The 25,765-nt window shown below is 43.0% G+C and overlaps 2 protein-coding genes across 3 annotated transcripts in view; one reads left to right on the top strand and one right to left on the bottom strand.

The window, feature by feature from the left end:
* Window positions 1-406: 406 nt before the first annotated feature.
* On the bottom strand, window positions 407-4,641 carry CHRAC1 (chromatin accessibility complex subunit 1). The gene is made up of 3 exons (XM_079984564.1): window positions 4,439-4,641; window positions 2,246-2,372; window positions 407-1,184 (listed from the first exon to the last, which is right to left on the bottom strand). Exons 1-3 carry the CDS (start codon window positions 4,595-4,597, stop codon window positions 1,054-1,056), a joined length of 417 nt encoding a protein of 138 aa, XP_079840690.1. The 5' UTR covers window positions 4,598-4,641; the 3' UTR covers window positions 407-1,053.
* A 1,961-nt stretch (window positions 4,642-6,602) lies between these two features.
* The window catches only part of TRAPPC9 (trafficking protein particle complex subunit 9), a 279,059-nt gene continuing 259,896 nt past the window's right edge, over window positions 6,603-25,765 (top strand). Inside the window, exons 1-6 of one of the 2 annotated variants that reach the window (XM_079984184.1) lie at window positions 6,603-6,742; window positions 8,590-9,190; window positions 22,115-22,260; window positions 23,186-23,314; window positions 23,724-23,750; window positions 24,298-24,419. In XM_079984184.1, the coding sequence (XP_079840310.1) occupies window positions 8,607-9,190; window positions 22,115-22,260; window positions 23,186-23,314; window positions 23,724-23,750; window positions 24,298-24,419 (1,008 nt within the window). In that variant the 5' untranslated portion in view covers window positions 6,603-6,742; window positions 8,590-8,606. Of the gene's footprint in view, window positions 6,743-6,799; window positions 6,913-8,589; window positions 9,191-22,114; window positions 22,261-23,185; window positions 23,315-23,723; window positions 23,751-24,297; window positions 24,420-25,765 lie in introns of those variants that run through there. The other variant, XM_079984185.1, reaches the window with a different exon arrangement.

Here is a 25,765-nt window from a genome sequence, read left to right as displayed (position 1 = left end):
GGTCATCACAGAACAGAAGCTGGTGAAGCAAAGTCTTTAGTAAGTGCTTCATTTTTTTTTGAAAAAGCAAAGAATAAGGAAGGAATTTCTTTTCCTATGGATGAGCTGGCTATATAAGCATTTAGTACTAAACCTTTCAAGCAATTTCAAACAAAGCATCTCTTATCATTCAACATGTTGATGGAAGCAACTACAGAGTTGGTGCAAGAGGATGGGTGGCCTAGTACGTAGTGTAAATGGATCAAAAATCACATTTTAGTACTCTCCCTGCCTTGGAATGCTCGCCTATTATTCCACTTCAGTTAAGTTTTACATCACGCAGACACACAAAACAGCCTTCACTAAGCCTTTGGCCCAATCCCTGAACAGGTTCAAGTTTCAAAGGAAAAGTGCTTATACAAAAATCTTCTGAATTCATTTTTATAAAACATTCATTAGAACACGTATTCTACAAATGTTGCCACTGTTTAAAGAATAAAGTACATCTCTTACTCAAAATGGGAAAGAGTCCCTGCTGTGGAAATGCTACTTCTATATTTAACATCCTTTCAAAATATACATATTAACATGAAGCAGAGCAGATCCCCCCCTATTAACAATATGCATAACATCACTGCAAGTAGTAATTAAAAAAAAACCCAAAACATGAAAAGAGTTTCTCCATTTGTTCCCAACTAGGCTGGACATTCTGCATTATGTTTGGTTTCTATGAAGCTGTTAAATGAATTGTTCCCAATTAGGAGGTCCATTGTCACTGCTGAGCTGCCCAATGTGGGCAGAGGAAGAAACCTCTGTATTGGAAAGACAGTATCCACAAGATAAGAATATTTGACACGTAGTTGGTAAGCTTTTAACAAAGAGCTGTGAATAATATAAAATAAAAATAAATGTGTTCACAAGTTCAGTCCCACACTTATGGCTCTTGCATATATTGTAAAACAAACTGGCAATCCAGTTGTTCAATTTTCAACCAATGCAGAGATAACAGGACTTTACTTGAACACAAGTTAATGTGTAACAAGGATGTGCTGTAAGTCTAGTCATTTGTCACCCTCAAGATGCGTCTTCCTCGTCACTTTCTTCATCCTCTTCCTCTTTTGCCTCCTCCTCCTCTTCTCCTCCCTCTTTTTCTCTCTCAAGCATTTTTAGATATTTGCTAGCCAAGATCTTCTTTGGCAGGATATCTGGAAGAAGGGCACCTTCATTAAATGATTACAGAAGCATTCTTACAGGTGCTACAAAATAAGTAAGGAAAGGTCTGGCCCAGTGTAAGGTTCACAATGGAACCACATACCCAACACAGACTTTTACATCTACAAAAATCTTCAAACAAACAAACAAACAAACAAATAAATAAAGATTTTCACTGCTATGATTGTCCAAGAGCACTTGGCAAACAAGGAGGTGACTCGTGAAGACTTAGAAACTAGAATGGGTTTGAACAGGAAATCTGTATCCTAGTCATTCTCTCTGCCCATCATCCATAACTCTCATGTTTCTCTCATTCAGCGATAAAACAATTGCTGAGACGGCTAGAGCAGGGGTCTGCAACCCGCGGCTCCGGAGCCGCATGTGGCTCTTTTACACCTTTGCCGCGGCTCCGGGGTGGATACTAGCGAGGGGAGGAGGCGCATTGTGCGCCCCGACACTCCCCACTGTGGCGGGCACTGTACTGGCTGTGACGTCGCATGGGGGCGGTGCGTGCGTTAGTCACACACCGTCCTGATGTCACCTTCCCGCCCGCCCGCTACATTGTAAGGGGCATGTACGCTGGTCACTGTTTTGAAGGGGAGTGAAGAACACACACACAAAAAAAGGTAACTTGTTAATTTAACCTTTATTTCTATGAGGAGGAGTAATTCTGAGGGGTCAAACAAAGAAATAATAAAAAGTGACAAAAAAGTTATTTTTATAATGACGAGCTTTGCGGCTCCCAGTTTTTTTTCCTTTGGAAACGGGTCCAAGTGGCTCTTTTTGCCTTAAAGGTTGCAGACCCCTGGGCTAGAGCATCAGTGGCAAAAAACCCATTCCGAATTGGACCAAACACGAGTTAGATCTTAACATCGAGCCTACCAAGTGGTGATTGCGATGGCAAAGACAACCTTCTTTGCCACCTCCTTTGTATCAGTGGAAAACAGTTCCAGGAGACTTTTTAAGGTGGTTTGTAGTCTTAACAGAACCAACTTTGCCATTGGGGACTCAAAAATCTGCAACAATTACATGACCAATAAGGGTAAAGACCTACCTGCAAGGAACTGAAATGTATCATAGTTCTCTGCTGTATGGGACAAGTCACTGTAGGTTAATGACGTTTTGTTCTTTCCCTGGCCGTGCTTGTAGGAATGCACAGCTAAATACTGGACAAACAGCTCCTAAGGATAAGAATATAGTATGCCAATGAGTCAGGTATATATTATTCAGCATACACTATTTTATTGTAATTACATCAATCACCCTCTTGGAACCACAGAGGGTACTATAACAAGAGGAGGTATCGTGGTGCAGTGGTTAGAGTGTTGGGGGACCAGCATTCGAACCTCTCCCCAGTGATGAAGCTCACTCAGTGACCCTGGGGCAGTCAGTCACTCTCAGATTAACTTATCTGTGAGGAGAAAATTGGGAGGAGAAAAACCGTGCATGCCCCCACCGAGTTCCTTGGAGGAAAAGTGGCACACAATTGATTGCATCAATCAATAGATATCCACAATGCAATACAAATATGTCCCATAGTAGGCTGATCATGGGCTGGGAATCTAAGCTACACTTTTTATCATCATTTTTGTCCCAACTGCTACTCGTCTTCCAAAGCAACTACTCTATTCCGAATTTAAAAATGGAAAGCGTAATGCTGGTGGTCAACAAAAGAGGTTTAAAGGCTGTCTCAAGGCAAATCTAAAAAAAGTATTACAGTATAAACACTGACAACTGGGAAACACTGGACTGCGAGCGCTCCAGTTGGAGAACGGCCTTCACCAAAGGTGTCATGGGCTTTGAAGACACTCGAACTCAGGACACAAGGGAGAAACGTGCTAGGAGGAAGGCACGCTTGGCAAATTCACAATGTGATGAACTCCCGCCCGGAAAGTAATGTCCCCACTGTGGAAGGACGTGTGGATCCAGGATTGGCCTCCATAATCACTTATGGACTTATTGTTAAAACCGTGTTTATGGAAGACAATCTTACTCGGCTACAAGTGATCACCAAAGAAAGAAGACATATTTAGCTATACCCTGCCTTTGCGTCCTGCCTTACAGATAAAAGTAACAGCTATAAACACAGAAAAGCAACAATCATTGACAATTAAAACATACATACATACATAGATTTCTTAAAACCCTAAAAATAATTACAAAAAACAACAACACAGCAATGCATCAAATGCAGCCAGTTCCCAAAAGCCTGTTGGAACAAGAATGCCTTCAGCTGCTGGCAGAAGGGCAGCAAGGAGCTAGTGTGTTTGGTTTCCCTAGGCAGGGAGTTCCAAAGTTGACATGTGGTGTAATTGTGCTGTTTAGCTTTTCTTTATTTTTTAAAAAAAAGTTGTTTTGCTCCTAGCATTTTATAGAATGCGCTTGATCTACTGCTGATTTAGATAAAGATTCTATATAATTCACGTTGTAGTTGTGATGCTCTCTTACTGTATGTCATTGTTGCTCAGGAGCCACTTTGCATAGAAACAGAGTAAGTTAACGAACTGAGGTCAAGGCGGAAGACGTGAAAACTCTCCTGGGTCCCCATTTTTCCTCACAACAACCCTGCGAGGTAGGACTGAACAGAATACAGTGGTACCTCGGGTTAAGTACTTAATTCGTTCTGGAGGTCCGTTCTTAACCTGAAACTGTTCTTAACCTGAAGCACCACTTTAGCTAATGGGGCCTCCTGCTGCTGCCGCCACGCTGCCACTGCACGATTTCTCTTCTCATCCTGAAGCAAAGTTCTTAACCCGAGGTAATATTTCTGGGTTAGGGTTAGCGGAGTCTGTAACCTGAAGCATATGTAACCTGAAGCGTATGTAATCCAAGGTACCACTGTGGCGATGGAAGAAACCCCCAACAGTACAGTGGTACCTTGGGTTAAGAACTTAATTTGTTCTGGAGATACGTTCTTATCCTGAAACTGTTCTTAACCTGAGGAACCACTTTAGCTAATGGGGCCTCCCGCTGCCGCCGCACGATTTCTGTTCTCATCCTGAAGCAAAGTTCTTAACCTGAAGCACTATTTCTGGGTTAACGGAATCTGTAACCTGAAGCGTCTGTAACCCGAGGTACCACTGTACACATACATATGTATGTATGCGTCTCTTGTTTAGAAAAACCACCCCAGCTTCCCAGGAGCTTGGTCTCCGCAGGAGAGCCGCTGCCTCAAGCGCAGTCTCCCGCCGGCGTCTCCCTCGCGGCCTTCGCATTCCCCTCAGAGGCGTCCCTGCCGGGGCCCTACCGTGGCCTTCGCCGTGAGGAAAATGGCGTCCGGGTTGATACTGGAGACCTCAGGCGAGCTCTTCATGATCACCCGGATGCGAGACAACGGCAGCGACACCAGACGGTTTTCTTCACCGCCGCCGCCGCTACCGCCGATTCCACTCACCCGCGACGCCATCTTCCATCTCCCTCCCACAACCGCGCGGCCTCCGCCGGAAGCCTCGCCTCCTCCTCTGGGATTTGTAGTTCTCGTCTCCGCTCTGGCTGCGCCGTCGCCAGGGCTCGGAACTACCTATCCCACAATGCACTGCGGCCACAACCCCGCCTCCCTCTCTCCGAGCCCAAATGCGCGGCGAGCCGCCTCGTTACGAAAGACTACATGTTCCGCAAGGCGCGCCTGTGACATCACTCGTCAGCGACATTGAGCGCAACGTATACGCATTATTTCCGCGCAGAATCTTTGTCAAGTACAGTACATTCGCCCCCTGGAATCCACTCTGGGGAGAAGGTGGAGTGTAAATAAATATAGAAGCATAGAATTGTAGAGGTCGAAGCCTCTCTAACTCCCCTGCAACGCAGGAATATCCCTTATAGGGATCGAACCCACGATCTTGGCGTTAGCCCCACACTAACCAACCGCCTTATAAACATAAAATAATAAAACCAATAGTACTACTAATAATAATACTTTGGCATGTCTGACGTAACCGCCGCTTGTAAACAATTATTATTATTATTATTATTATTATTATTACTACTACTACTACCACTACTATTTGTCCGTCGCTTTATCTTGCCACAAAGCAACCCAACAAACCTAGACAGCATCTGAAAAATCAGAGACATCACCTTGCCAACAAAGGTCCGTATAGTTCAAGCTATGGTTTCCCCAGTAGTGATGTATGGAAGTGAGAGCTGGACCATAAAGAAGGCTGATCGCCAAAGAATGGATGCTTTTGAATTATGGTGCTGGAGGAGACTCTTGAGAGTTCCAAGGACTGCAAGAAGATCAAACCTCTCCATTCTGGAGGAAATCGGCCCTGAGTGCTCACTGGAAGGACAGACCCTGAAGCTGAGGCTCCAATACTTTGGCCACCTCATGAGTAGAGAAGACTCCCTGGAAAAGACCTTGATGTTGGGAAAGATGGAGGGCACAAGGAGAAGGGGACGACAGAGGACGAGATGGTTGGACAGTGTTCTCGAAGCTAACAGCATGAGTTTGACCAAACTGTGGGAGGCAATGGAAGACAGGAGTGCCTGGCCCATGGGGTCACGAAGAGTCGGACACGACTAAACGACTAAACAACAACAACAACAACAACAACAGATGAATACATGGATATGCTTGTATCCATGTTGAGACCATATTTCCTGTGCCATAATTACACGCTAATGTGCTATTATTGCTTTTCCCTTCAGAAGCATGATGTGCCTTTTAAAAAAACCCAATGTTCATAAACATGTATCAGATTTATTCTGTCATAGACACCTTATTTACCAGCTAGCCAGTTCATGCAGAGCAGTTTGTCTCTTTGGTGTATTTTGAGATGTCTTGCTGTTTGCCCTGCCTCTGCTTAGAACCATTGTGCAACTCCTGTATAGCAGTTTCACTTCTCTGTGTGAGGAATGTAACTGATTCATCCTGATTGTGTAGGGATTAACACATCCCCCTCAGATGGATGGACAGTGTTCTCGAAGCTACCAGCATGAGTTTGACCAAACTGCGGGAGGCAGTGGAAGACAGGAGGGCCTGGCGTGCTCTGGTCCAGGGGGTCACGAAGAGACGGACATGACTAAACAACAACTACTAATAATAATAATACTTTGGCATGTCTGAAGTAACCGTCGCTTGGAAACAACTATTATTATTATTATTATTATTATTACTCCTGTACTACTACTACTTGTCCGTCGTTTTATCTCGCCCCGAAGCAACCCAAGGAGTTTGTGCGGAGCAAAATAAAATAAAATAAACGCTCCATTTGCTGAGTGTTTCCTCTTTAAGTCAGCGATGGGGGCGGGGAGACGCCTGCCCGTTACAAGTCGCAGGGCGACTCCAACTCCCACCAGCCCTCAGCCTGTGTGGCCCATAGCCGGGCATGACGGGAGTTGTAGTCCCGTGGCCTTAACTCCCTACGGAAGGGCGGGACCAACTCTCGCGTGGGGACTCCTGCGCGTGCGTACTTCGTCTCGGCGTCTCGGCGGCTGCGCAGTCAAGGCCCTCCCTCCCCGCACCGGCGAGTTCCGCTCCCTTCTGCCTGTGGGGCGGGCGCGCTGAGGAAGAGGCCGAGAGGAGGCGGAGCTATTGCGTCGCCCGGGCTGAGTGAGTGAGCCGGAGCCCCCCTCCCTTTATCGCGGTGGGGGAGGGGGAGAGGAGGGGGGAGGGGCCGCTTTCGCCTCACAAACTTTCACCTCCCCCCTTCTCTCACACACAGATATTTTACCTCAGCTTCCCCTTCCTTTCCGTGTGTCCCTCTATCGTGCACCTCTGAGGCAGTTATAATTACGAATTTTTGTTATTATTTTGCTAATGTCATGAAACTAATACTGAAATCCTTTCATTCATATATATATATATATATATATATATATATATATATCAATCAACGTTCATGTTTGGCTGGGGTTTGCTTTCTCTCCTTCACCACCCCACGCCCTCCTCTCCCCAAACAGGAGGAAGAGGATTATTTTTCATTTCTAGGAGGCGGGGGGTTGGACTAGATGAGCCCCTGGGGACCCTTCTCAGCTTTGCCTTCCAGTGGTTTTAGGTGTCCTTCCCCAACCCCACTCCGCCCTAAAGAAAAACCACAGGGTCAGTGAGGGGATTTTCAGCAGGTGCAGCTTTTCCTTCCATCCTGGGTGACAAGTCAAAATTCCCTAGGTTAAACGCTCAAACTCTGCCCTCCAGATGTTTTGGGACTACAACTCCCATGATCCCTATCTAGCAGGAGGACCCAGTGGTCAGGGATGATGGGAACCGTAGTCTCAAAACATCTGGAGATCTTTCCCTTATTTCCTGCTGCTATCCCAGATTGTTAGATATCCAGTAGACTGTCCCTGGGACAGGTGAGGCTGCTGACCCCTTATTTTCAAATCTGAAAGTTGACAGCTTTGCACCTCACTCCTCCTTAAAGAAAAACCTCAGGGTCAGTGAGGGAATTTTCAGCGGGTGCAGCTTTCCTTTCTATCCTGGGTGACAAGTCAAAATTCCCTCTAGGTTAGTGTAGCACAGGCTTTCTCAAACTCTACCCTCCAGATGTTTTTGGCCTACAACTCCCATGATCCCTAGCTAGCAGGACCAGTGGTCAGGGATGATGGGAACTGTACTCAAAACATCTGGAGGGCTGAATTTGAGGAAGCCTGGTGCAGAGCAAGGTTTCCCCAAACTTGGGTCCCCAGCTGTTTTTGGACCACAACTCCCATCATCCCTAGCTAGACAGGACCAGTGGTGAGGGATGATGGGAGTTGTAGTCTGAAAACAGCTGGGGAAATCCTGGAGTAGAGACTCAGGTGTCTCACCACTTTTCTCCTTGCTGCAGACTGGACACAGTATTATTATTATTATTATTATTATTTATACCCCATCCATCTGGCTGGGTTGCCATTTATTTAAGAAGCTCCTTTATTTAAGATATTCCCAGTTATAGGGCTCCCAAAATTTGCCTCAGCAGTTTCTTAACCCTGGGGGTTGCTCCTGGCTTTCTATGTATATAGAACATTCTGTGTCTTTCTACATCTGAACGTTCTATACAAGCAGCAAAGCATACTGTGAGAAATTTAAGTTTGGTAGCCAGTGTGGTGTAGTGGTTTGCGTGTTGAACTAGGACCTGTGAGACCAGGGTTCAAACCCCCACTCAGTTCAAATCCTGCCTCTCAACCTAACCTATCTCAGGGCTACTTTGGGGATTAAATGAGGACAGGGGAGAAACATGTCACCTTGAGCTTTTTGGAGAAAAGGTGGGATATAAATGAATAAATAAAGATTAACACACCATGATGTGTGATAGCCTACTCAGGATCTGATAACTTGCTTAATAAAGCTGAAGTTGACAATGAATTTGAAGAATAGAGCTAATCCTTAATCTATTTGTAACTTCTAAAATGATGGGTATTCCTGCAACAATCTAACAGGAAATTTTTGTTTGTTTGTTTGTTTGTTTGTTTCACTAGTATACGGGTGATGCAAAATGAGTGTCCCTGACTACATGCAGTGTGCAGAAGACCATCAAACTCTACTAGTTGTGGTCCAGCCAGTTGGGATTGTCCCTGAAGAGAGCTTTTTTAAGATCTACAAGCGGATTTCAACCGTGAGTCAGATCAATGTACGCGACTCTCAGCGCATCCTTTACATCCGCTATAGACATCATTACCCACCGGAGAACAATGAATGGGGGGATTTTCAGACGCACCGCAAAGTGGTGGGACTCATAACCATCACAGACTGCTCCTCTGCAAAAGACTGGCCTCAGACCTTTGAAAAATTCCACCTTCAGAAGGAAATATATGGCTCCACACTTTATGATTCTCGGCTATTTGTCTTCGGGCTTCAAGGAGAAATTGCAGAGCAACCTCGTACAGATGTGGCATTTTATCCTAGTTATGATGAATGTGAAAATGTAGAAAAGAGGATAGAAGACTTCATTGAATCTCTCTTCATCGTATTAGAATCCAAACGTCTTGACAGAGCCACTGATAAGTCTGGAGATAAGATCCCACTTCTCTGTGTTCCTTTTGAAAAAAAGGATTTTGTAGGCCTGGATACAGATAGTAGGTAAGTACCTTCACAAAATACAGATCTAAAATTTATGTCTCTTGTCTTGCCAGCTAGAGGTACTAGTCCCCTGCTATAGCTGGGAAAATACTGCTCCTGTCCCTCAAAGCTGCCTTGTTGACAATTTAAAAACAATGAGTAACAGGGTGCTGTTGTTAACTGACATTTGTGAGCATTCTTGATAAACTTGTTTCTGATGTAGATGTAAGCCTGGGGGGGGGGGACTGGCAGAATATTTGAGGGAAAAAGATCTACCATGGGAATTTTTGTTGGCGGGGGGGAGCAATAATAATAATGATATACAACTCCTGTTACCCCCTTCTCCCAGGTTTCTACGGCTGAAATACTTTTTAAGACAAAACTTTGTTCCAATGAAGATTTTATGTAAAATAGTTTACAGCATTTAAGTATGGTAATTCCTTGTGAGTATACACAGGAATGCTATAGATTATCATCTAATACTGTAGACTTACACAACACTCAAGTCCAAAATGCATTTCTGCATCTAGAGAGTGCTGCCATCTGCATGTGACAGAGCACACAGGGCATTCTTTTTCTAGTGAATTGCTGCTTGCTCTCTTCGGATGATCCTTCATTCAGTTTAGCGATACAGTGGTACCTCAGGTTACATACGCTTCAGGTTACAGACTCCGCTAACCCAGAAATAGTGCTTCGGGTTAAGAACTTTGCTTCAGGATGAGAACAGAAATCGGGCTCTGGCGGCGCAGCAGCAGCAGCAGGAGGCCCCATTAGCTAAAGTGGTGCTTCAGGTTAAGAACAGTTTCAGGTTAAGTACGGACCTCCGGAACGAATTAAGTACTTAACCTGAGGTACCACTGTATTAGAAGTATGCATCTCCTGTCCTACTGGTCTGGTCCCTCCTTTGTGGTTGGGCTTTTCACTTTTCCCCTCAAATGACTGATACAGTCTCCCTGCTACAGAAGTAACAGTTTAATTATGTGGATGTGTACTTCGAATAGAATCCACTCTGTTTAATGGAACTCATCCCCAAGAAAGTGAACATGAAATTGCAGCCTCGGGCATTCATACTGGAGGCTGCAGTCCTAGGTATATTTACCAAGGAGTGGTATTTTTTTGTAAATGTGAATAAGATTGTTCCATTTTGACTCATTTTGATGGGTATGATGAAAGTACAAAACCAGAGGTGTAGGAGTCTGCCTTGCAGATGGTCTATGACTCTGAAAGTCTCTACTTCCAATAGTTTTATTTCATTTATGATCTTGCAGTATTTTGTTTAAGTGCCCTATGGCTGTTTACTTCACACACAACAATTATGAAGCTTTTGATTTTTTTATTTGCTCATTCAAAACAGATGTTGTCAATGACATATCCTGGATATTGTGGTACTCAAATACTAATGAGTTGTCACTCTAGTTGGTGGTCTCTCTGATCAGTCCCCAGTCATAGTGAACTTGAGTCACATTGACACTATCCTGCAAAAGTTAAATACCTTTTTACGTGAAAGTTCACGTCCCAGTCCTTTGATGTTTGACTTAGAGGTAAGTACCACTGATTTAGGGAGGAATCCAAACACAAGATGGTGTAAAGCAAGCCTGTGTAAGTTAAGGCAGCTGAACAAGCTTAGGATCCAGTCTAAGTCTCACCTCTCTCATCCTAATCCCACCACAACCCCACAGCAACCCCTTTTCAGGACTTATGCCAGTTTACGATCCATCAGGTTTAGCTCAGGCAGCAGGGTCTTGGCTGAACTGAGAGTGAGCTTGCATAGCCCAGCTGGAGATCTCCTGGATCCTAACCCACTTGTCCTGGCAGATCTTGCTATAGGATTGCTCTCTTAATTGTAAAGTGTCTCCCCCCTCCCCTTGTTGCACCTTCTTCCATCCCTGGCAATGTGTAATATTTCGCCTGCTTTGTTAGATAATATTTGTGTTTCGTTTGCTATAGTTCTCATCACTTTTCTGGGAGATCTCAATGCGAATTAATTTTGATAATCTAAGTCAAAGTGCTCATATATTAAGTTGTTCTGATTTAACCAGGAAGTAACTTTAGCATTTCATTTTATCCCAAATTGTCCACTCTTTGAATATGGCCTAGGACAGGGATGGTCAACATTGTGTCCTTCAGATATTGTTTTTTCAGCATCCTTGACCACTCAGGCCTTGCTGACTGTGACTGATTGTAGTTTGAGTTCAGCAACATCCGAAGGGTACCACACAGGCTACTCCTTTTTTTTTTTTTTAATAATTTTTATTAACTGGCCAATCACATCAAATTAAATCACATCATATAAATTCCGAATTACAAAGCCAAATTTTTAAATTTTGTTGGGGGAACCCATACTTCAAGATCCAAAGGGGAATTCAGATCATCTTCTTATTACTGCGTTAATGTCCAAATCAGTCCCAATCAGTCCAAACAAAGTTCATAATTCTATCCAGTCTTATCTTGGTGTTGCCACATCATATCTTGTTCGTATAATTTCTCTTTTTCCTTTACGATCTCTTCTGTTATTCTCCTTAAGCCGATAGCAAGTGTAATAATCCTGTGTGGATTTCCCGTTCCTCCACTAAGTCCAGATGGTTTCCATATATCTCCTTCGTAGATAACATCACTTTATCCATCGTAAATTTTGGCATTTGTCGCTCTTAAGTCCCACCGAGGAGTTGATTCACGATATGTAAACAACTCTATTTCTCTCTTTCTCCTCCCAGACCCAAGAGCTCCCACAATGCCTCACAAAATGGCGAATGGCATTTTTTCCTGACTGCGTCACTCCAAAACTCTTAGCTTTCCAGCTTCATCTTGAAACATTGCTTTGGATTGAAAGTTTATCTCCACACAGCCTTAAATCCACCGCTTAAGTCCTTAATTTTTGACTCATTAGGGGAGGGGGATTCTTGTTAAATCACATAAAAAGGTAGAGGCAGGTTTTCCCCCCCTCCCCCCTCAGTCATTACCGTATCTTGACGTTCTTCTCGTATTTTATTGTTGTCTTGTTATCAGAGATCTCTTCTGTCAGCAGTATTTACTCCCCTTTTTCCTTGATGTATGTGCAATTAATCATGTCCAAATTATTTCTTTTAAAGATCATTGCAACCAGCGGCGCGAATCGGGGACGGCGTCGAGGAGTGCCGAAAATCCCACAGGAGGGCTTTGTGCCTAGTGCCCCCACCCCCACAAATTCGGGGGTGGTATAGGGCACAGCAGGCAAGGGCCGTCCCCCCCATAATCCTGGGGGGGTTAAGGAGGCTAATTACCCCCATCATAGCCTCCAAATTACCTCGTGTGGGTCGGAGAGATGTTATTGTCAGCCATCTTCCGATGCGCCACCTAGTGGCCCCCTCCACACAGGCTACTCCTGTACACCTATGTTATTCCTGGACAGAAGTGAGGGGCAGACGGGGCTTGTCAACCTGGGAAGGTAGCCCATTTAGGAGAAGGAAAGCTCTGATCCTAAACCTCTGCTGCCTTATGGAATATCTTCAGCAAAAGAAAAGGATAAGGAGTAAACCCTAAGGCTAAGGTGTAAACAATCCCTAGACAGTTGGATGGTGCCTTGTATGCCTCCTTCTGGCAACTGCTGCTGGTGCCAGATGTATTGCCTTGCATTCCTTCAGACCACATCATCGAGGTGGAGGGTGTGTGTGACTTGTTGTCTGGGTAGCCCAAGACCTCCATGCACACCGCTCAGGCTTGCGCCCCAGGGTGGTCACTTCAGTGCTGCTAATGTAGCAGTTTGACTTCACCCCCTGGAGGCACACTCCATTGTCTCTCAAGACAGACGGATGTCGACAACAACCAACAACAGGCTACCCCAGACACCTATGATACACTTAGAAGACATATGTAGATGTATGTACCAGTATCTAAAAAGCAAAGAAAAAGCAGAGGAAAGGAGAACATGCATTTTGAAAGGTGCTCTGTTTTAGCTCAGCATTTGAAAGCCATTTTAATCCCTGTAAACATGCAGTGGTTGATTAAGGTATCACACGTCCCAGAAATAGCTTATGTGTATTTCTAGCAGTGTATTGGGGCGCCTAGGACTTGCCGATCGTATGGTCGGCGGTTCGAATCCCTGCGGCGGGGTGAGCTCCCTTTTTTTGGTCCCAGCTCCTGCCCACCTAGCAGTTCGAAAGCACCCCTAAGTGCAAGTAGATAAATAGGTACAGCTTTATAGCGGGAAGGTAAACGGCGTTTCCGTGTGCTGCGCTTGTGCTGGCTCGCCAGAACTGCTTTGTCACGCTGGCCACGTGACCCGGAAGTGTCTCCAGACAGCGCTGGCCCCCGGCCTCTTAAGTGAGATGGAGGCACAACCCTAGAGTCGGACACGACTGGCCCGTACGGGCAGGGGTACCTTTACCTTTATTTCTAGCAGACACATGAATTCTTTTTATTTTCACTGGAATGTTAATATAGTAGGTACATACAGAAATCATATTGCAGGCACCCACAAATAATAGTTTGTTTTCTAATTTCAGGATTCCTCAATAAATGTGAAAATTAATTTTTTGTGGCTGTTAATATGCAATTGTTTCTTAAAGTTAGAAAAATGTATATTTCAGATTTTTAGGTGGTAGTATCTCATTTTAGACCATAGCAGAGAGGTGACTGCAGGTGTTTAAAATTATTTTTGTAAGTAATGTAGGAAATTGCCTGTAGTAGATTGGCATCATTAGATGTACTTGAAAATGTTGTACACACAAGTGAGCATATTACCTTCATGAACTGCAGTTCATCGTGCGTGAGATTCACATCAGATACATAGCTTCCACATTTATTCTGCAATTTAGGTAGATGTGATTATGGTGGTAGTTATTTGTATTGTGCTTCATTGGTAGCAGATTAGCCAATTTATTTCTTTTTACATGGGTACATGCTATGGCAAGACCCTTAATGGTGTTGACATAACTGCAGGACAGTCTTTGAGTGTATATTAAAAAAAGAATACCATAGATGCTTAACTTTTATGGAGTGTTGGAACTAAGGGTGCAATCCTAATACCACTTACCTGGTAGTTGGCTCCATTGAATTCAATGGGATTTACTTCAGATTGGACATAGTTCAGATGCAGTATTCTTCCATTGAGGCTCCAATACTTTGGCCACCTCATGAGAAGAGAAGACTCCCTGGAAAAGACCCTGATGTTGGGAAAGATTGAGGGCACAAGGAGAAGGGGACGGCAGAGGACGAGATGGTTGGACAGTGTTCTCGAAGCAACCAGCATGAGTTTGACCAAACTGCGGGAGACAGTGGGAGACAGGAGTGCCTGGCGTGCTCTGGTCCATGGGGTCACGAAGAGTCGGACACGACTAAACGACTAAACAACAACAGTAATTCTTCCACCACCCTCAGAATACTGGAACCAGTGCTGCTTTAAGTCATTTAAATTGGAGCTTAGAGTTCTGGGCTGTAAAATGTAAAGAAAAGAACCAGTTAGATATAGTCATTTTCAACACTATCTGTTCTCCATGCCTCTTTTGATTCAATAACATTTCTTACCGTTGGGTAGCAACCTGATTCTGCCTAACCAAACTTCTACGCAGTTACCTCTTTTTCAATAATTGTCATTTCTTGCCCATTTAAAATCAGTGATGAGAGTCTTAACAAAAGTCTTCAAGTAATGGAATCCATAAAATTTAGTCATATTTGAGGTAGACCCACTAAAGCCAATGGACAGCAGTTTAGGGAAGCAGCCCTATGCGCAAGAAGCCAGCATGAAGCAAGGCAGTGTAACTTAAGCTGGCGTTAAGTTACATCAGATCAAAACCCTGTTCAGCTCTTCCTTAGCCAGGCAGAAGGGGAACAAGTCTTTAAAATAGTGTTCTGTGGTGAGTTGCCAGGTCACATGATTGAGCTGAACAGGCTCCAGCTTAAGTTCCCCCTTCCTCTGGTCCCACTCCCTCCATGCCCCCAAAACACCCTGTTTGGGGGGCTTACACCAACTTCTTCCGGTGGTTGAGCTTGGATGAGTAAATTACACGAGTGCATCTTCGGCTGAGCTGGGGCAGGGGACTTAACACTGGCTGAGTCTGGCTGAACTTCAGAGCCTCTGCATCCTATGGGGCTTATTGTGGAGGTCTTGCCGTAGGATCACCCCCTAAGTAATGTTCATCAATTTCCTTGGGTCTGCCCTGACTTAGTTGGATACAACCTAATGCTGTATTGTTTGTGAAGCACGTTTGTGGTTGGTTGAGAAATTTCAGCTCACGTCTCCTTTTCCTCCTCTATTCCAGACCTGCCTTCCCTATAAGTGGTATTTAAACACTTGTTGAAAATATAGTCCACAACTGGAAGAATTGTGAAACTAGTTCTGTTAGCTCAAGGGGACTCTAAGACCTTTATGCATGGACACACAAATCAGTCTTCCTGTGAACTGAACTGCTTTTGAAATGAAGGGGAGTTTAAAAAACAGGTTGTGATATAACTAGGGGAAGAGCTGTTCTTAGTATAGATTCTGCTGCAACTGGCAAACCTGTCTGTCAGCCTAAGCAGGTTTTGGGATCCAACTGCTGTTCATGGTGCTGAAGTAGTGATTAGCCAGACAGCTCATGTTAGTAGATGGCAACACCTGCCTTTTGTTGATATTGGAGATCTATTTGTACTGGAAAGGTTTGCACTGTATTAATTGAGTGTAATCAGAGCTGCTGATCCCATGCAGGGTCGTCTAACCAAAATTAAATTATCCAGGAACAGATGAAATTAATTACTTATAAGCTACAATCCTATACACACCTGGAGTAAGTCCCATTGAACTCCACTGAAGATTGCACTGTTAACAACTTCTGTATGCTGAAGCAAAGAAGGGGTTTCCTAACGCATTCACACATCCAATATTTGGTACATCACTGAGTAAAGAGTTATACAAAGTATCAATTGTTTATTAAACTTGGTGGCCGTCATTAGCAGGTTAGCTTTCAGTTCCCTGAAGGTGATACGTCATGTGTTTTTAGACCAAAAAAGGCCTGTTTATATGATAGCTTATATCCAGAATGTGTGAGCTGACAAATCTTTTTTTAAAAAGCTTTTAGTATTGTAGGTGGATTTGGAGCAACTGATGCATTGCTTCTTAAGCTACAAACTGAAAGCCAGGAACACACTCAGCTCCCACAGAACACAGTTTGACACAAAATTAATTACAGTGTCAGGTTGTTGAATTGTAGCTAACATTTTTGGTATTTGCTACTTCTTAGCATTTTGGTGAAATGGTACACTGATTCAAATGCAGTCATATGTGCATCATTTTGTTTTTTAACTCAAAAGGCATCATTCACCTGTAAACATGTTGATGAAGATCCATTAATTTACAGTTGCTTTGCTCTTCTAATCTGTAATTCTAATGTGCTTTCTAAACATCTCTTTATTAAGTAATCGGTGTGGTTTCCTTCACTTCTTCTGTGTATACATGGCTATTTTATTTCTAATTACTGTGTGTGTTTCTAATTTTTGTTTTGTTCCTTCCTTGTTTCTTTTCTCTCTCTCTCGTACTGCCCTGTGAGTGTGTTTTTGGGTCTCAAAAGGTAGGCTTTTGATCACATTGCATTTTAAAAAATAGCTAGTTTTTGTGTGCTGCCTTCTTCCTTTGCCTCTGTTGCATACTATAGTGTTGCTTTTTGTGTCTTTATTTAACACAGCAATTGACTGTTGCTGCCTGGATTCTTGCTGGAGTTTATCTTTTTGGCATTTTGGGCAAGGCTTTTTTTAAAGTGCTGAGATTTGTCTAAGTTGCCTTCTTGAGTTGGGGGTGGGGAGGGAGTAAGGAGTACTGTTTAAAACTTTTTTTTTTTGGTAGCTCCAGCACCCAGAGCTTGCAGGGTTTGTGTTTAGTTTGATTTAGGACTTTCCACCATCTTTAACTCTACTGCTATTATAATGCTCTTGCATATTCAGTTTCAAGACTGAATAGGTCCTCAGCCATGGAACTTGTTTCTGGCTTTCAAAAGCTATCAACAACTGTAGCCAAGCATGCCATCTTAACTTGATTTTTGTTGTTGTTGAAATAGTTCTTGTAACATTTAACATGAAAATATTCATTCATTTTGCATGATTTTCTTTTGCTTGAGAAATTTTAAAGAGATGATAATCTATAATGACTTGTGTTGTCATTTAGGAGTGAACGAAACTGATAATTGTAAATCCAAAAGTACAGTGGCAGCCGTCTGATGTATTTAGTGTATTTTAATTGGGGTGCATTCATAAATTTTCCAGTGTACACAATGTCATTTGATTGCAGCTACTTTTAAATTGCTCACTGAATAGGCTGATGGATGCAGAACCCACTCAGTGGGCATAACCAAGGGTACAGTGAGTCTTGTGAATATATGAGTATAAACTATTTTTTTTTTAAAAAAAAGGTTTCCTTTTTGACATTTATGGCACTGAAGCACATCAAAATGCAAGTGGATAGCAGAGGGTGATATTTTCTCCCTGACAATCACTTGCAGACTGATCGCATTAAAAATATCTGGGTCGTTCAGTTTGCACCTTCTTCAAATGTGGGAATAGACTTCCAGTTCAGTTGTAGTCTGACCTAGAGTAAATTGTAGTAGCTCGCTACCACTTTTTTATTTTCTTGTTTGATGTTTCTGTAAGGGTCTGAGGAGAGAAAAAAGAAAGAGGGGCAGAAGAAACAATGTTAAGGAACACTCATGAAACTTCATACTTAGTCAAATCATTGTATTGTCTACTCTCTGGCAGTAGAGCTCCAAGGATATTTCACAGCCCTTCTGCCTGATCTACTGTTAACTGGAGATGTTGGAGATTTGAACCGGAAGTTGTTTGGATGTATCCTATCCCTGCCCTAAAGCTAATCCATGCAAAGGATCAACCTTCTTTTCTGCTCCATAAGGAAGAGCCCACCAAGAGCTCAAATAGGCACCTTTCAGAATAGCTTAACGTTTGGCTTCTTGCTCTGCTACACAAGCCATAGGAGCATGGGCAGATATATTTAAAAAAATTAATTATGTGTTGCAGGTTGTGGCTAATGGTGGGTCCTATGCCTATAAAGGCTAAAGATAACTGCCTTGCACTATGGCAGGTTTTGTTAGATATATAAGTCATACCTGTGCAACACCAAACTGTATAATAAGCTGGTGGCCAGAGCTAGATTGCATGTTTTGCAATGCAGAATTAATATTGTATAAAATCTTTCTTGAACGTGTTGAAAGCCAGGCTATAGATAGTGAAAGTCTTGTCAGTCACTTTTCAGTTGCTAACATCATGGCAAAATTCTTCCATGAAGAAGAAGAGAAGAGTTTGGATTTGATATCTCGCCTTTCACTCCCTTTAAGGAGTCTCAAAGCGGCTAACATTCTCCTTTCCCTTCCTCCCCCACAACAAACACTCTGTGAGGTGAGTGGGGCTGAGAGACTTCAGAGAAGTGTGACTGTCCCAAGGTCACCCAGCAGCTGCATGTGGAGGAGCGGAGACGCGAACCCGGTTCCCCAGATTACGAGACTACCGCTCTTAACCACTACACCACACTGGCTCTGTTCCACATCCTTAGCTAACAAGGGGAAAAAGAAGGATGCATTCTTGTCTGCATTGTTTTCTGATTAAAAGTTTCATATCCAAAGTGTGGTTTCCCTACATGGGTTATATGTTGTTAACTCTTTGCCCCTGGGTGCATTTAATTGCCAGGACTCCTTCCTTGCATTTGCGGAGGTGTCAAAGGCTTCCTCTTCCAGTCACCCAGAGGTCACCTAGAGCAGTGTTTCCCAACCTTGGGCCTCCAGCTGTTTTTGGACTACAATTCCCATCATCCCTTGCCACTGGTCTTGCTAGTCAGGGATGATGGGAGTTGTAGTTCAAAAACAGCTGGAGGCCCAAGGTTGGGAAACACTGACCTAGAGCACTGTTCTAACTAACTTTGGTCATTCATCCATAAACATGAGCAATAATAGCAAGCGGTTGCTGTTGTTATTGTTTTCAATGATGATTCTACATCCCTGCTTAACAATAAATTTTCACAAGGGGCATATTTTGTATTCAGTAAGTGCTGAAGAGCCGGTAACATTGACTCTCCCTGCTGACTTGTATCCATGTGGTCCAAGGCCAAGGCAAAGGGCCCTTCCATAGAGATAAAAGCAGGAGATGCTCTGTCTGTGTGTCGTGGACATGGGAGTAGATAGCTGAAGTGGGTTGGGAAGAATGCCAGGACAGAGAAGGTTGCTGCTCACATTGGAAAGGCGGTAGGTTGCTCCTGCCTATAAATTACATGCTTATAAATGAAATGGTGCTCAGACCATTTTGTAAAGAGCAAAGCAGCTTCTGGAGGGTGGAGGAGTTTAGAGTGGTCTTCCATGACAAGACTTCCACAGAACTAGAGTCACTACAAAAAATAAAATGAAAAAAGTATAGATGATGATGATGATGATTATCAAATGCTACTGGCTATTTTCTGTTTTTATTGCACCTATGGGAATTTAGTATTACAAATATTGCAGGGGCATCAACTTTCCTCCTTATAATAGCTGAATGTTAAAATGTGGTTATTTAGGGTGCAGGCAGCAACATACGGCGATAAAATTTTATTGAATGTTTTAACAGCACTGTTTTTCCTAAATGCACTGAAACACACTTTTAGAAGTTTGTTTTTTTATTACTTCTTCATATCTCATAAAATGTATACAGTTTAGCTATTACTTTTCTTTATGCTGTATTTACTAATGTTTTGTCTTAAAACACAAGCATACATCTTTTCAAACATACCACTGTCATGCAGGGCATATGAAACGATCTTTTAATTAGCCGAAAATCTTCTACTGAGATTGGACTTGAGTTCTAGAAAAACTGTTTTTGTATGCACAAAACTTAATGGGTCTTGAAGTAAAAAAATGCATAGTTTCATTACTGTTCTGTATGCATTAGTTTCTAAATATTCTGTAGAGGATTTGTTGAAGAAATCCCACTTTATTGGCTATGGGAACAATCCTGTGCACAAAAACTGTCATAAAGCAAGCTGGTATATGTTAAATTGGCATAAAGTTATACCTGATCCAAACTCCATTGAGCAGCTGGACTACTGCTGCAGCTCTGCCTATGCCTGGCAGAGGAAAAATAAGTCTTTAAAATAGTACTTTACTCTGGCTTGCAAGGCCACATGACAAAGCTGAATGGTTTTATGATCCAGCCTAAATCTCCACTGTCTGGTCTCGCCCCTGCCATGCTCCTAAAGTGTCTGCTTTTTCAGGGGTGGGGGTAGGGACTTACATTGGTTTCGGCTCTTCATTGAGAGAATTGCTTTTAATGAAATTACTTCCTTGCTGATATCTAATAATACTTTTAAATCTTCAGAGAGATTGAGTTTCAAATATCTTGCCATTCTGAAATTCCACGTTCTTCACATGTAATATAGTCTTGCAGTTCCTCTCAAGCTGTGGAGCTAAGTTAATGCATAAAAAGTTCTGCTTTTGCTTTGCTCAGTTTATAACCTGATAGTACCGCAAATCATAAACTATTCCGTTTCACTAAAGTAAAAAATAATTAAGCAGCTAGTGTCATCTGTCTATCAAAAGATTCCATAACTATTAAACCACACTGAGAGGTTGTAGTGCAGGAGCCCATGGGTGGTTTTTGTGGAATCCCTGCCATAGATGTGCAGTTTTAATTTAGCGAAAGTTCTTCATTGATCTTGGAAATTCTATCTGAATGCCTCTTTGAATTTGCTTAAGCAGTGCTCAGCTGCCTCACCCTAGCAGAACACCTTCACTAGTCAAGCACTTCCGTGATGTCAGGTCAGCTAGTGGCATAAAAAAAGAATGGGACAGACCAGAGGAAAGTGAAGAGGTCAGAGGATAAGGAGAGGCATGTACATTCTTTGGGTTGTTACCGGAAAAATCCGAGGGTTCCCTTGGACAAAAAGTAAAGACACCAACCAGAGTAAATTGGAGCAAATCAGCAGCCTGTAGGCTTGGCCTTTATTGACTGTTGCAACAGGGTGCTCCCCTCACTTGCAGGTGAGAGGAAAGACACAGAAAAATGGTGTGCAAGACCTTATAAAAACTTTTGAAATTCCCATCCTCTAGGTCAAGCCCACCCCCAGAAACATATGCATACATTACAGAAAGGAGGGGTTGAGGGAGGAGTTGTGGTGGTAACCTGAGTGTCCTGTCACCTGGCTGGTTCCCTTCTCCTCCCCATGAGTCATTTTCTGAAGACAAAAGGTAGTCGCAGTTTCCTGCCCCCTGAGGGAAGATCTGATCATTGTCCTTCGTTCCAGTCCATGCTGAATCCATTCCCATATGCAAGTTCTTTGTGATCTTGATTGTCTTCTGTCTAGGACCATCAGGGTTGGCACAGCAACTGGGCAGGGCTCCTGTGGATGTGCTGGGATGGTGAAAGGATTATGGTGCCCTGTATCAAACCTTCCCCATTTTGTAGTCCTTCATTCATGGAGTAAAATAAAAGTAGAACAGTGCAAATCCGATGCATGGTTGATTTTCTATGAATTTATAACAGAAGCGTAGCGTATGTAGTGTGTGAGTGTGAGTGTGTGTGAAGTTTGTACAAACTGAATGATGGGGGGGGGGGGGTTTCCTGCTACAGGGTGATGGTTGCCAACACTCAAGATAGCTTCCACTGATACAACTATTGCTAGTGTTGCATATACAGAATGTGGTTTTGCTTCCAAATGTGATTTATTTTATTATTATTACAGTTGCTATCTTTGTTTTTATTTAGCCTTTTACATTGATGGCTGAAACAGGTCTGTCTGCTCATTGGTGAGCAGAAACGGCTATTTATTTCATCAGCTTTTATATCTCACAGTTGTATCCAGAAGTCAGGGAGCACAGGGTGGCTAAAGACATAAATATTGTTGCGAAAAAAATATACCTGTACATGATGCATAAATTGATAGAGAAATGTTAAAGCAAATAAATCTAATGCCTGCTGGTATGCTGAGGTCAACGAAGCTAATCGATCTCTGTATATTCTGTGTTCTAGACATTATAAGAAGCGATGCCAGGGTCGTATGCGGAAGCATGTCGGTGACCTATGTCTGCAAGCCGGGATGTTGCAAGATTCCCTCGTACACTATCACATGGCAGTGGAACTTCTCCGTTCTGTGAATGACTTTTTGTGGCTTGGAGGTGGGCAAAATGAGTAACAAAATGTAACCGTTTTTAGAAAGCTTTCTTGACCCGGGTTGCAATCTGATTAAATTATATTTGGAGCAGATCCATTGAGATCAGTGGATACACGATTTATATCCACTTTCTGCCTTTACCTGCTACAACTTAGATGGTAATTAATTCATGTTTTAAGTCTTGGTAATGAAACAGAAGTGACCTTAACATCCATAATAATCCGTAACAAATTGTGATCCACAGGGCTGGGTACGGTAGTACACACCAAGGGATTTCACACACCTTGCCTATGAAAGGAATGGTGGATTTTAAGGCTGCTTTGGCAGTGCTTTGAGATAATAGTAATAATAATAATAATAATAATAATAATAATAATAATAATAAATTATTTGTACCCCGCCCATCTGGCTGGGTTTCCCCAGCCACTCTGGGCGGCTTCCATAGAAACCAAAGATACAGTAAAATATCACAGATTAAAAACTTCCCTGAACAGGGCTGCCTTAAGATGTCTTCTGAATGTCAGGTAGTTATTTATCGCTTTGACATCTGATGGGAGGGCGTTCCACAGGGCGGGCGCCACTACCGAGAAGGCCCTCTGTCTGGTTCCCTGTAGCTTTGCTTCTCGCAATGAGGGAACCGCCAGAAGGCCCTCGGCGCTGGACCTCAGTGTACAGGTAGAACGATGGGGGTGGAGACGCTCCTTCAGGTATACTGGGCCGAGGCCGTTTAGGGCTTTAAAGGTCAACACCAGCACTTTGAATTGTGCTCGGAAACCACCACCACAAATTTTATTATTTATACCCCACCCATCTGGGTTTCTATTGGCCTGGGCCAGCCTCAGTACCTGCCTATATTTCTTATACAATTGAAATCACATGAGTAGGCTTGAGAGATTTCTGCCACTTAAAATACTGTTTTTAATCTGTAGCTGCTCTTGAAGGATTATGTTCCGCCTCAGTTATCTATCATTATCCTGGAGGCACAGGTGGTAAAGTTGGTGCAAGAAGAGCACAGGGAAGTTCACTTTCTGCAGAGGCAGGCAACAGGCACAGACCAGGTAAGCAATGTACTTGCTTTTCTTGGAGGATTTTCTCCCTAGTATGTTTGGCAATTAAGTATTTGGCAGGCTCTGGTATTTCCCCTAGACATCAACAACCATCATGGCATGATGGGAGTTGTTGTCCACTGCCACTGGTAGGTTAACCACTCCTGATGTAAACAGACAATGCTAAGCTAAATGACCCAAGGGTCTAACTTGGTAGCTTGTGTAGAGTTATCTGTCAGGCTGTAGGAAAGTATGTGATAACAAAGTTTATCAAAACCACTTGGCAGCTGTTTGTTTCAATGTCAGTAATGGGGTTTTCTCAGAATTCTGTAGCTGTTTGGCATGTTTTCAAGTATATTTAATAGCTTGGGGTTTTTTTGAAATAAAGAAGGTTAATGTTGTCACTTTGATTTTCCTTTAGGGGCACAAGAAGTTCTTATTGATCCAGGTATACTGTCTTATTAATCTGCTGTGTCAATATATATATTTGTGTTAATTGTTTTCTAGTTCCTATATGTTGTTCCTAGAGTTCTTTTTTTTAAAAATAGTAGTTTCTACTTCATATAATCTTTAAATCATTTTTTAAATTTTCCTTTGGAGAACAGGCAAATTCATTTAAAATGTTGCATACCATTAAGTGGCATTTCATTTTTTCCTTATTATGTAGACAACATAATACAGCACTAGTTTGTCAATTTTGCCAGAGATTATTTTATGTATGCTTATATTATCAAAATAAGATATAATTTTCAACTTTTTGTGCAATTAAAAAAAGAAAGAAATTTAATTCTGTGACAGTGAATCAGCAAACTGATTTTTATTTACATTCTAAAATTTTTAAAAGGTTTGTTCATTGCTAAAACTTAGTATTGGTAGAGTTAATTTGTCTTGAAAGGCTTTTCTGAAACATTTTTTTGGTCTGCTTTGCTCTTACCCAGGTGTCATTAACTGGCAGCCATTGTTAATTTGAAATTTCCTGCTTTCCTCCAATGCAGGAGCCCTCACGTCAAATGGCATTAATGCAGATACCAGTACTGAAATAGGACGGGCCAAGAACTGCCTTAGCCCTGAAGACATCATAGATAAATACAAAGAAGCAATTTCTTACTACAGCAAGGTGATGTTGCTACATTATGAGAGATTTTGATGTGTGAAATAAAGGCAGTCAGCTTCATTTTGAGCGGCGCCTCTGGTAGTGGGCACATGATTTCCTGTAAGAGTGTACAGTACTTCTGATGGGCATACAAGATAGTGTTGATGCTGTTGAGCTGCTAACTCTATAAACTAGCACTTATATATGTGGCTGCTGAGGTTTCCTAGAAAATGGCTTTTATAGTTTAAATTGTGGTTTTTAGAGTAGAATGCTAGGCTTATGCACCAAGCAAAGGTGAACTCATGCTTACATTGATATTTTAGAGAGTTTCCACTACTTTCAGATATAGCAATGAAATTATGGTTTATCATTGCGTGAAGAATTATTTCAGGGGTCAGCAAACCTTTTCAGCAGGGGGCTGGTCCACTGTCCCTCAGACCTTGTGGGGGGCCGGACTATATTTTGGAGAGAAAAAAATGATGCCAGAGCACCACGAGCCCCAGTGGCTGCTTACCCGTGTCTTGTGAGCTGCAGGGGCTGGTGGCAGCGGCGGAGGGACGATGAGTGGCGCGCAAAAAAGGCTCCGGAGAGGGGCTGCTTAAAATGGCAGCTGCTTGAGCGCTGCTGCTGCTGGCACCAATAAAGCCCAGCCCCCTTCCTCCTCTAGGCAGGGCGGGGAGAAGCCAGAAGGAGGGAGGGAGGAGGTGCCGGCGCTGCGTGAGGGAGAGGGAGGGAGAGGGAAAGTGTGCACTGGCAAGCCATGCAGTGAATCCCGGACTGTCCATGGGCCGGATACAGAAGGCAATGGGGCCTGATCTGGCCTGCGGACCTTAGTTTGCTAGCCCATGATTTGTCAGATCCCTTTCACTTTTCCAGGATGGAGAAAACTATCACTTCTGCTTTAACTAACTATGGTTAGTTAAATCTGGAGTGGACAAAGTGGGAATAGCCTTAGCTACGGTTTAGCAAAATAAGCCAACTTTAAACTGGTTTTTGATCCTGGCTTGTTCCAGTAAGTCATTGGTGGGGAGCCTTCTGCCTATGAGCCTAATAAGGTCCGCCAAGCCTTGGAGGTTGACTCCCTAGGTGGTTTTGCGGGAAACCATGCAATCTTTTTCGTATGAGGTCAGGCCTTGGAAAGTTCAAGGAAGGATTTTCCTTTGCAGCCACAGCTTGAATTTAAGCCACAGATGCAAAGGAAGAACTGTGGCTGCAAAGGAGTACTGTTCCTTTGCAGCTGTACTTGGGACTTTAAATTCCTGACGTCATATGAAGTCAGGTGAGAGATAGGTGGGTGGCCCTGTTCATCTCTCAAAGTGCCCTCCAGAGGGTTGGTTACTGCTGGATCCAATTCACCCTTGCTGCAGCAA

The sequence above is a fragment of the Podarcis cretensis genome (genome assembly GCF_951804945.1).
Source record: "Podarcis cretensis genome assembly, chromosome: 7".
NCBI classification, from domain to species: Eukaryota; Metazoa; Chordata; class Lepidosauria; order Squamata; family Lacertidae; genus Podarcis; species Podarcis cretensis.
This window is presented reverse-complemented; position numbering and strand designations above follow the sequence as displayed.

Excerpts from the sequence above, each read along its gene's own strand:
- CHRAC1 (XM_079984564.1), bottom strand. The coding sequence starts at position 4,597 with ATGGCGTCGCGGGTGAGTGGAATCGGCGGTAGCGGCGGCGGCGGTGAA. Across the intron at positions 2,373-4,438 it reads TCCTCACGGCGAAGGCCACG|GAGCTGTTTGTCCAGTATTT; the intron begins GTAGGGCCCCGG and ends TCTTATCCTTAG. Across the intron at positions 1,185-2,245 it reads TACATTTCAGTTCCTTGCAG|ATATCCTGCCAAAGAAGATC; the intron begins GTAGGTCTTTAC and ends CCCTTCTTCCAG.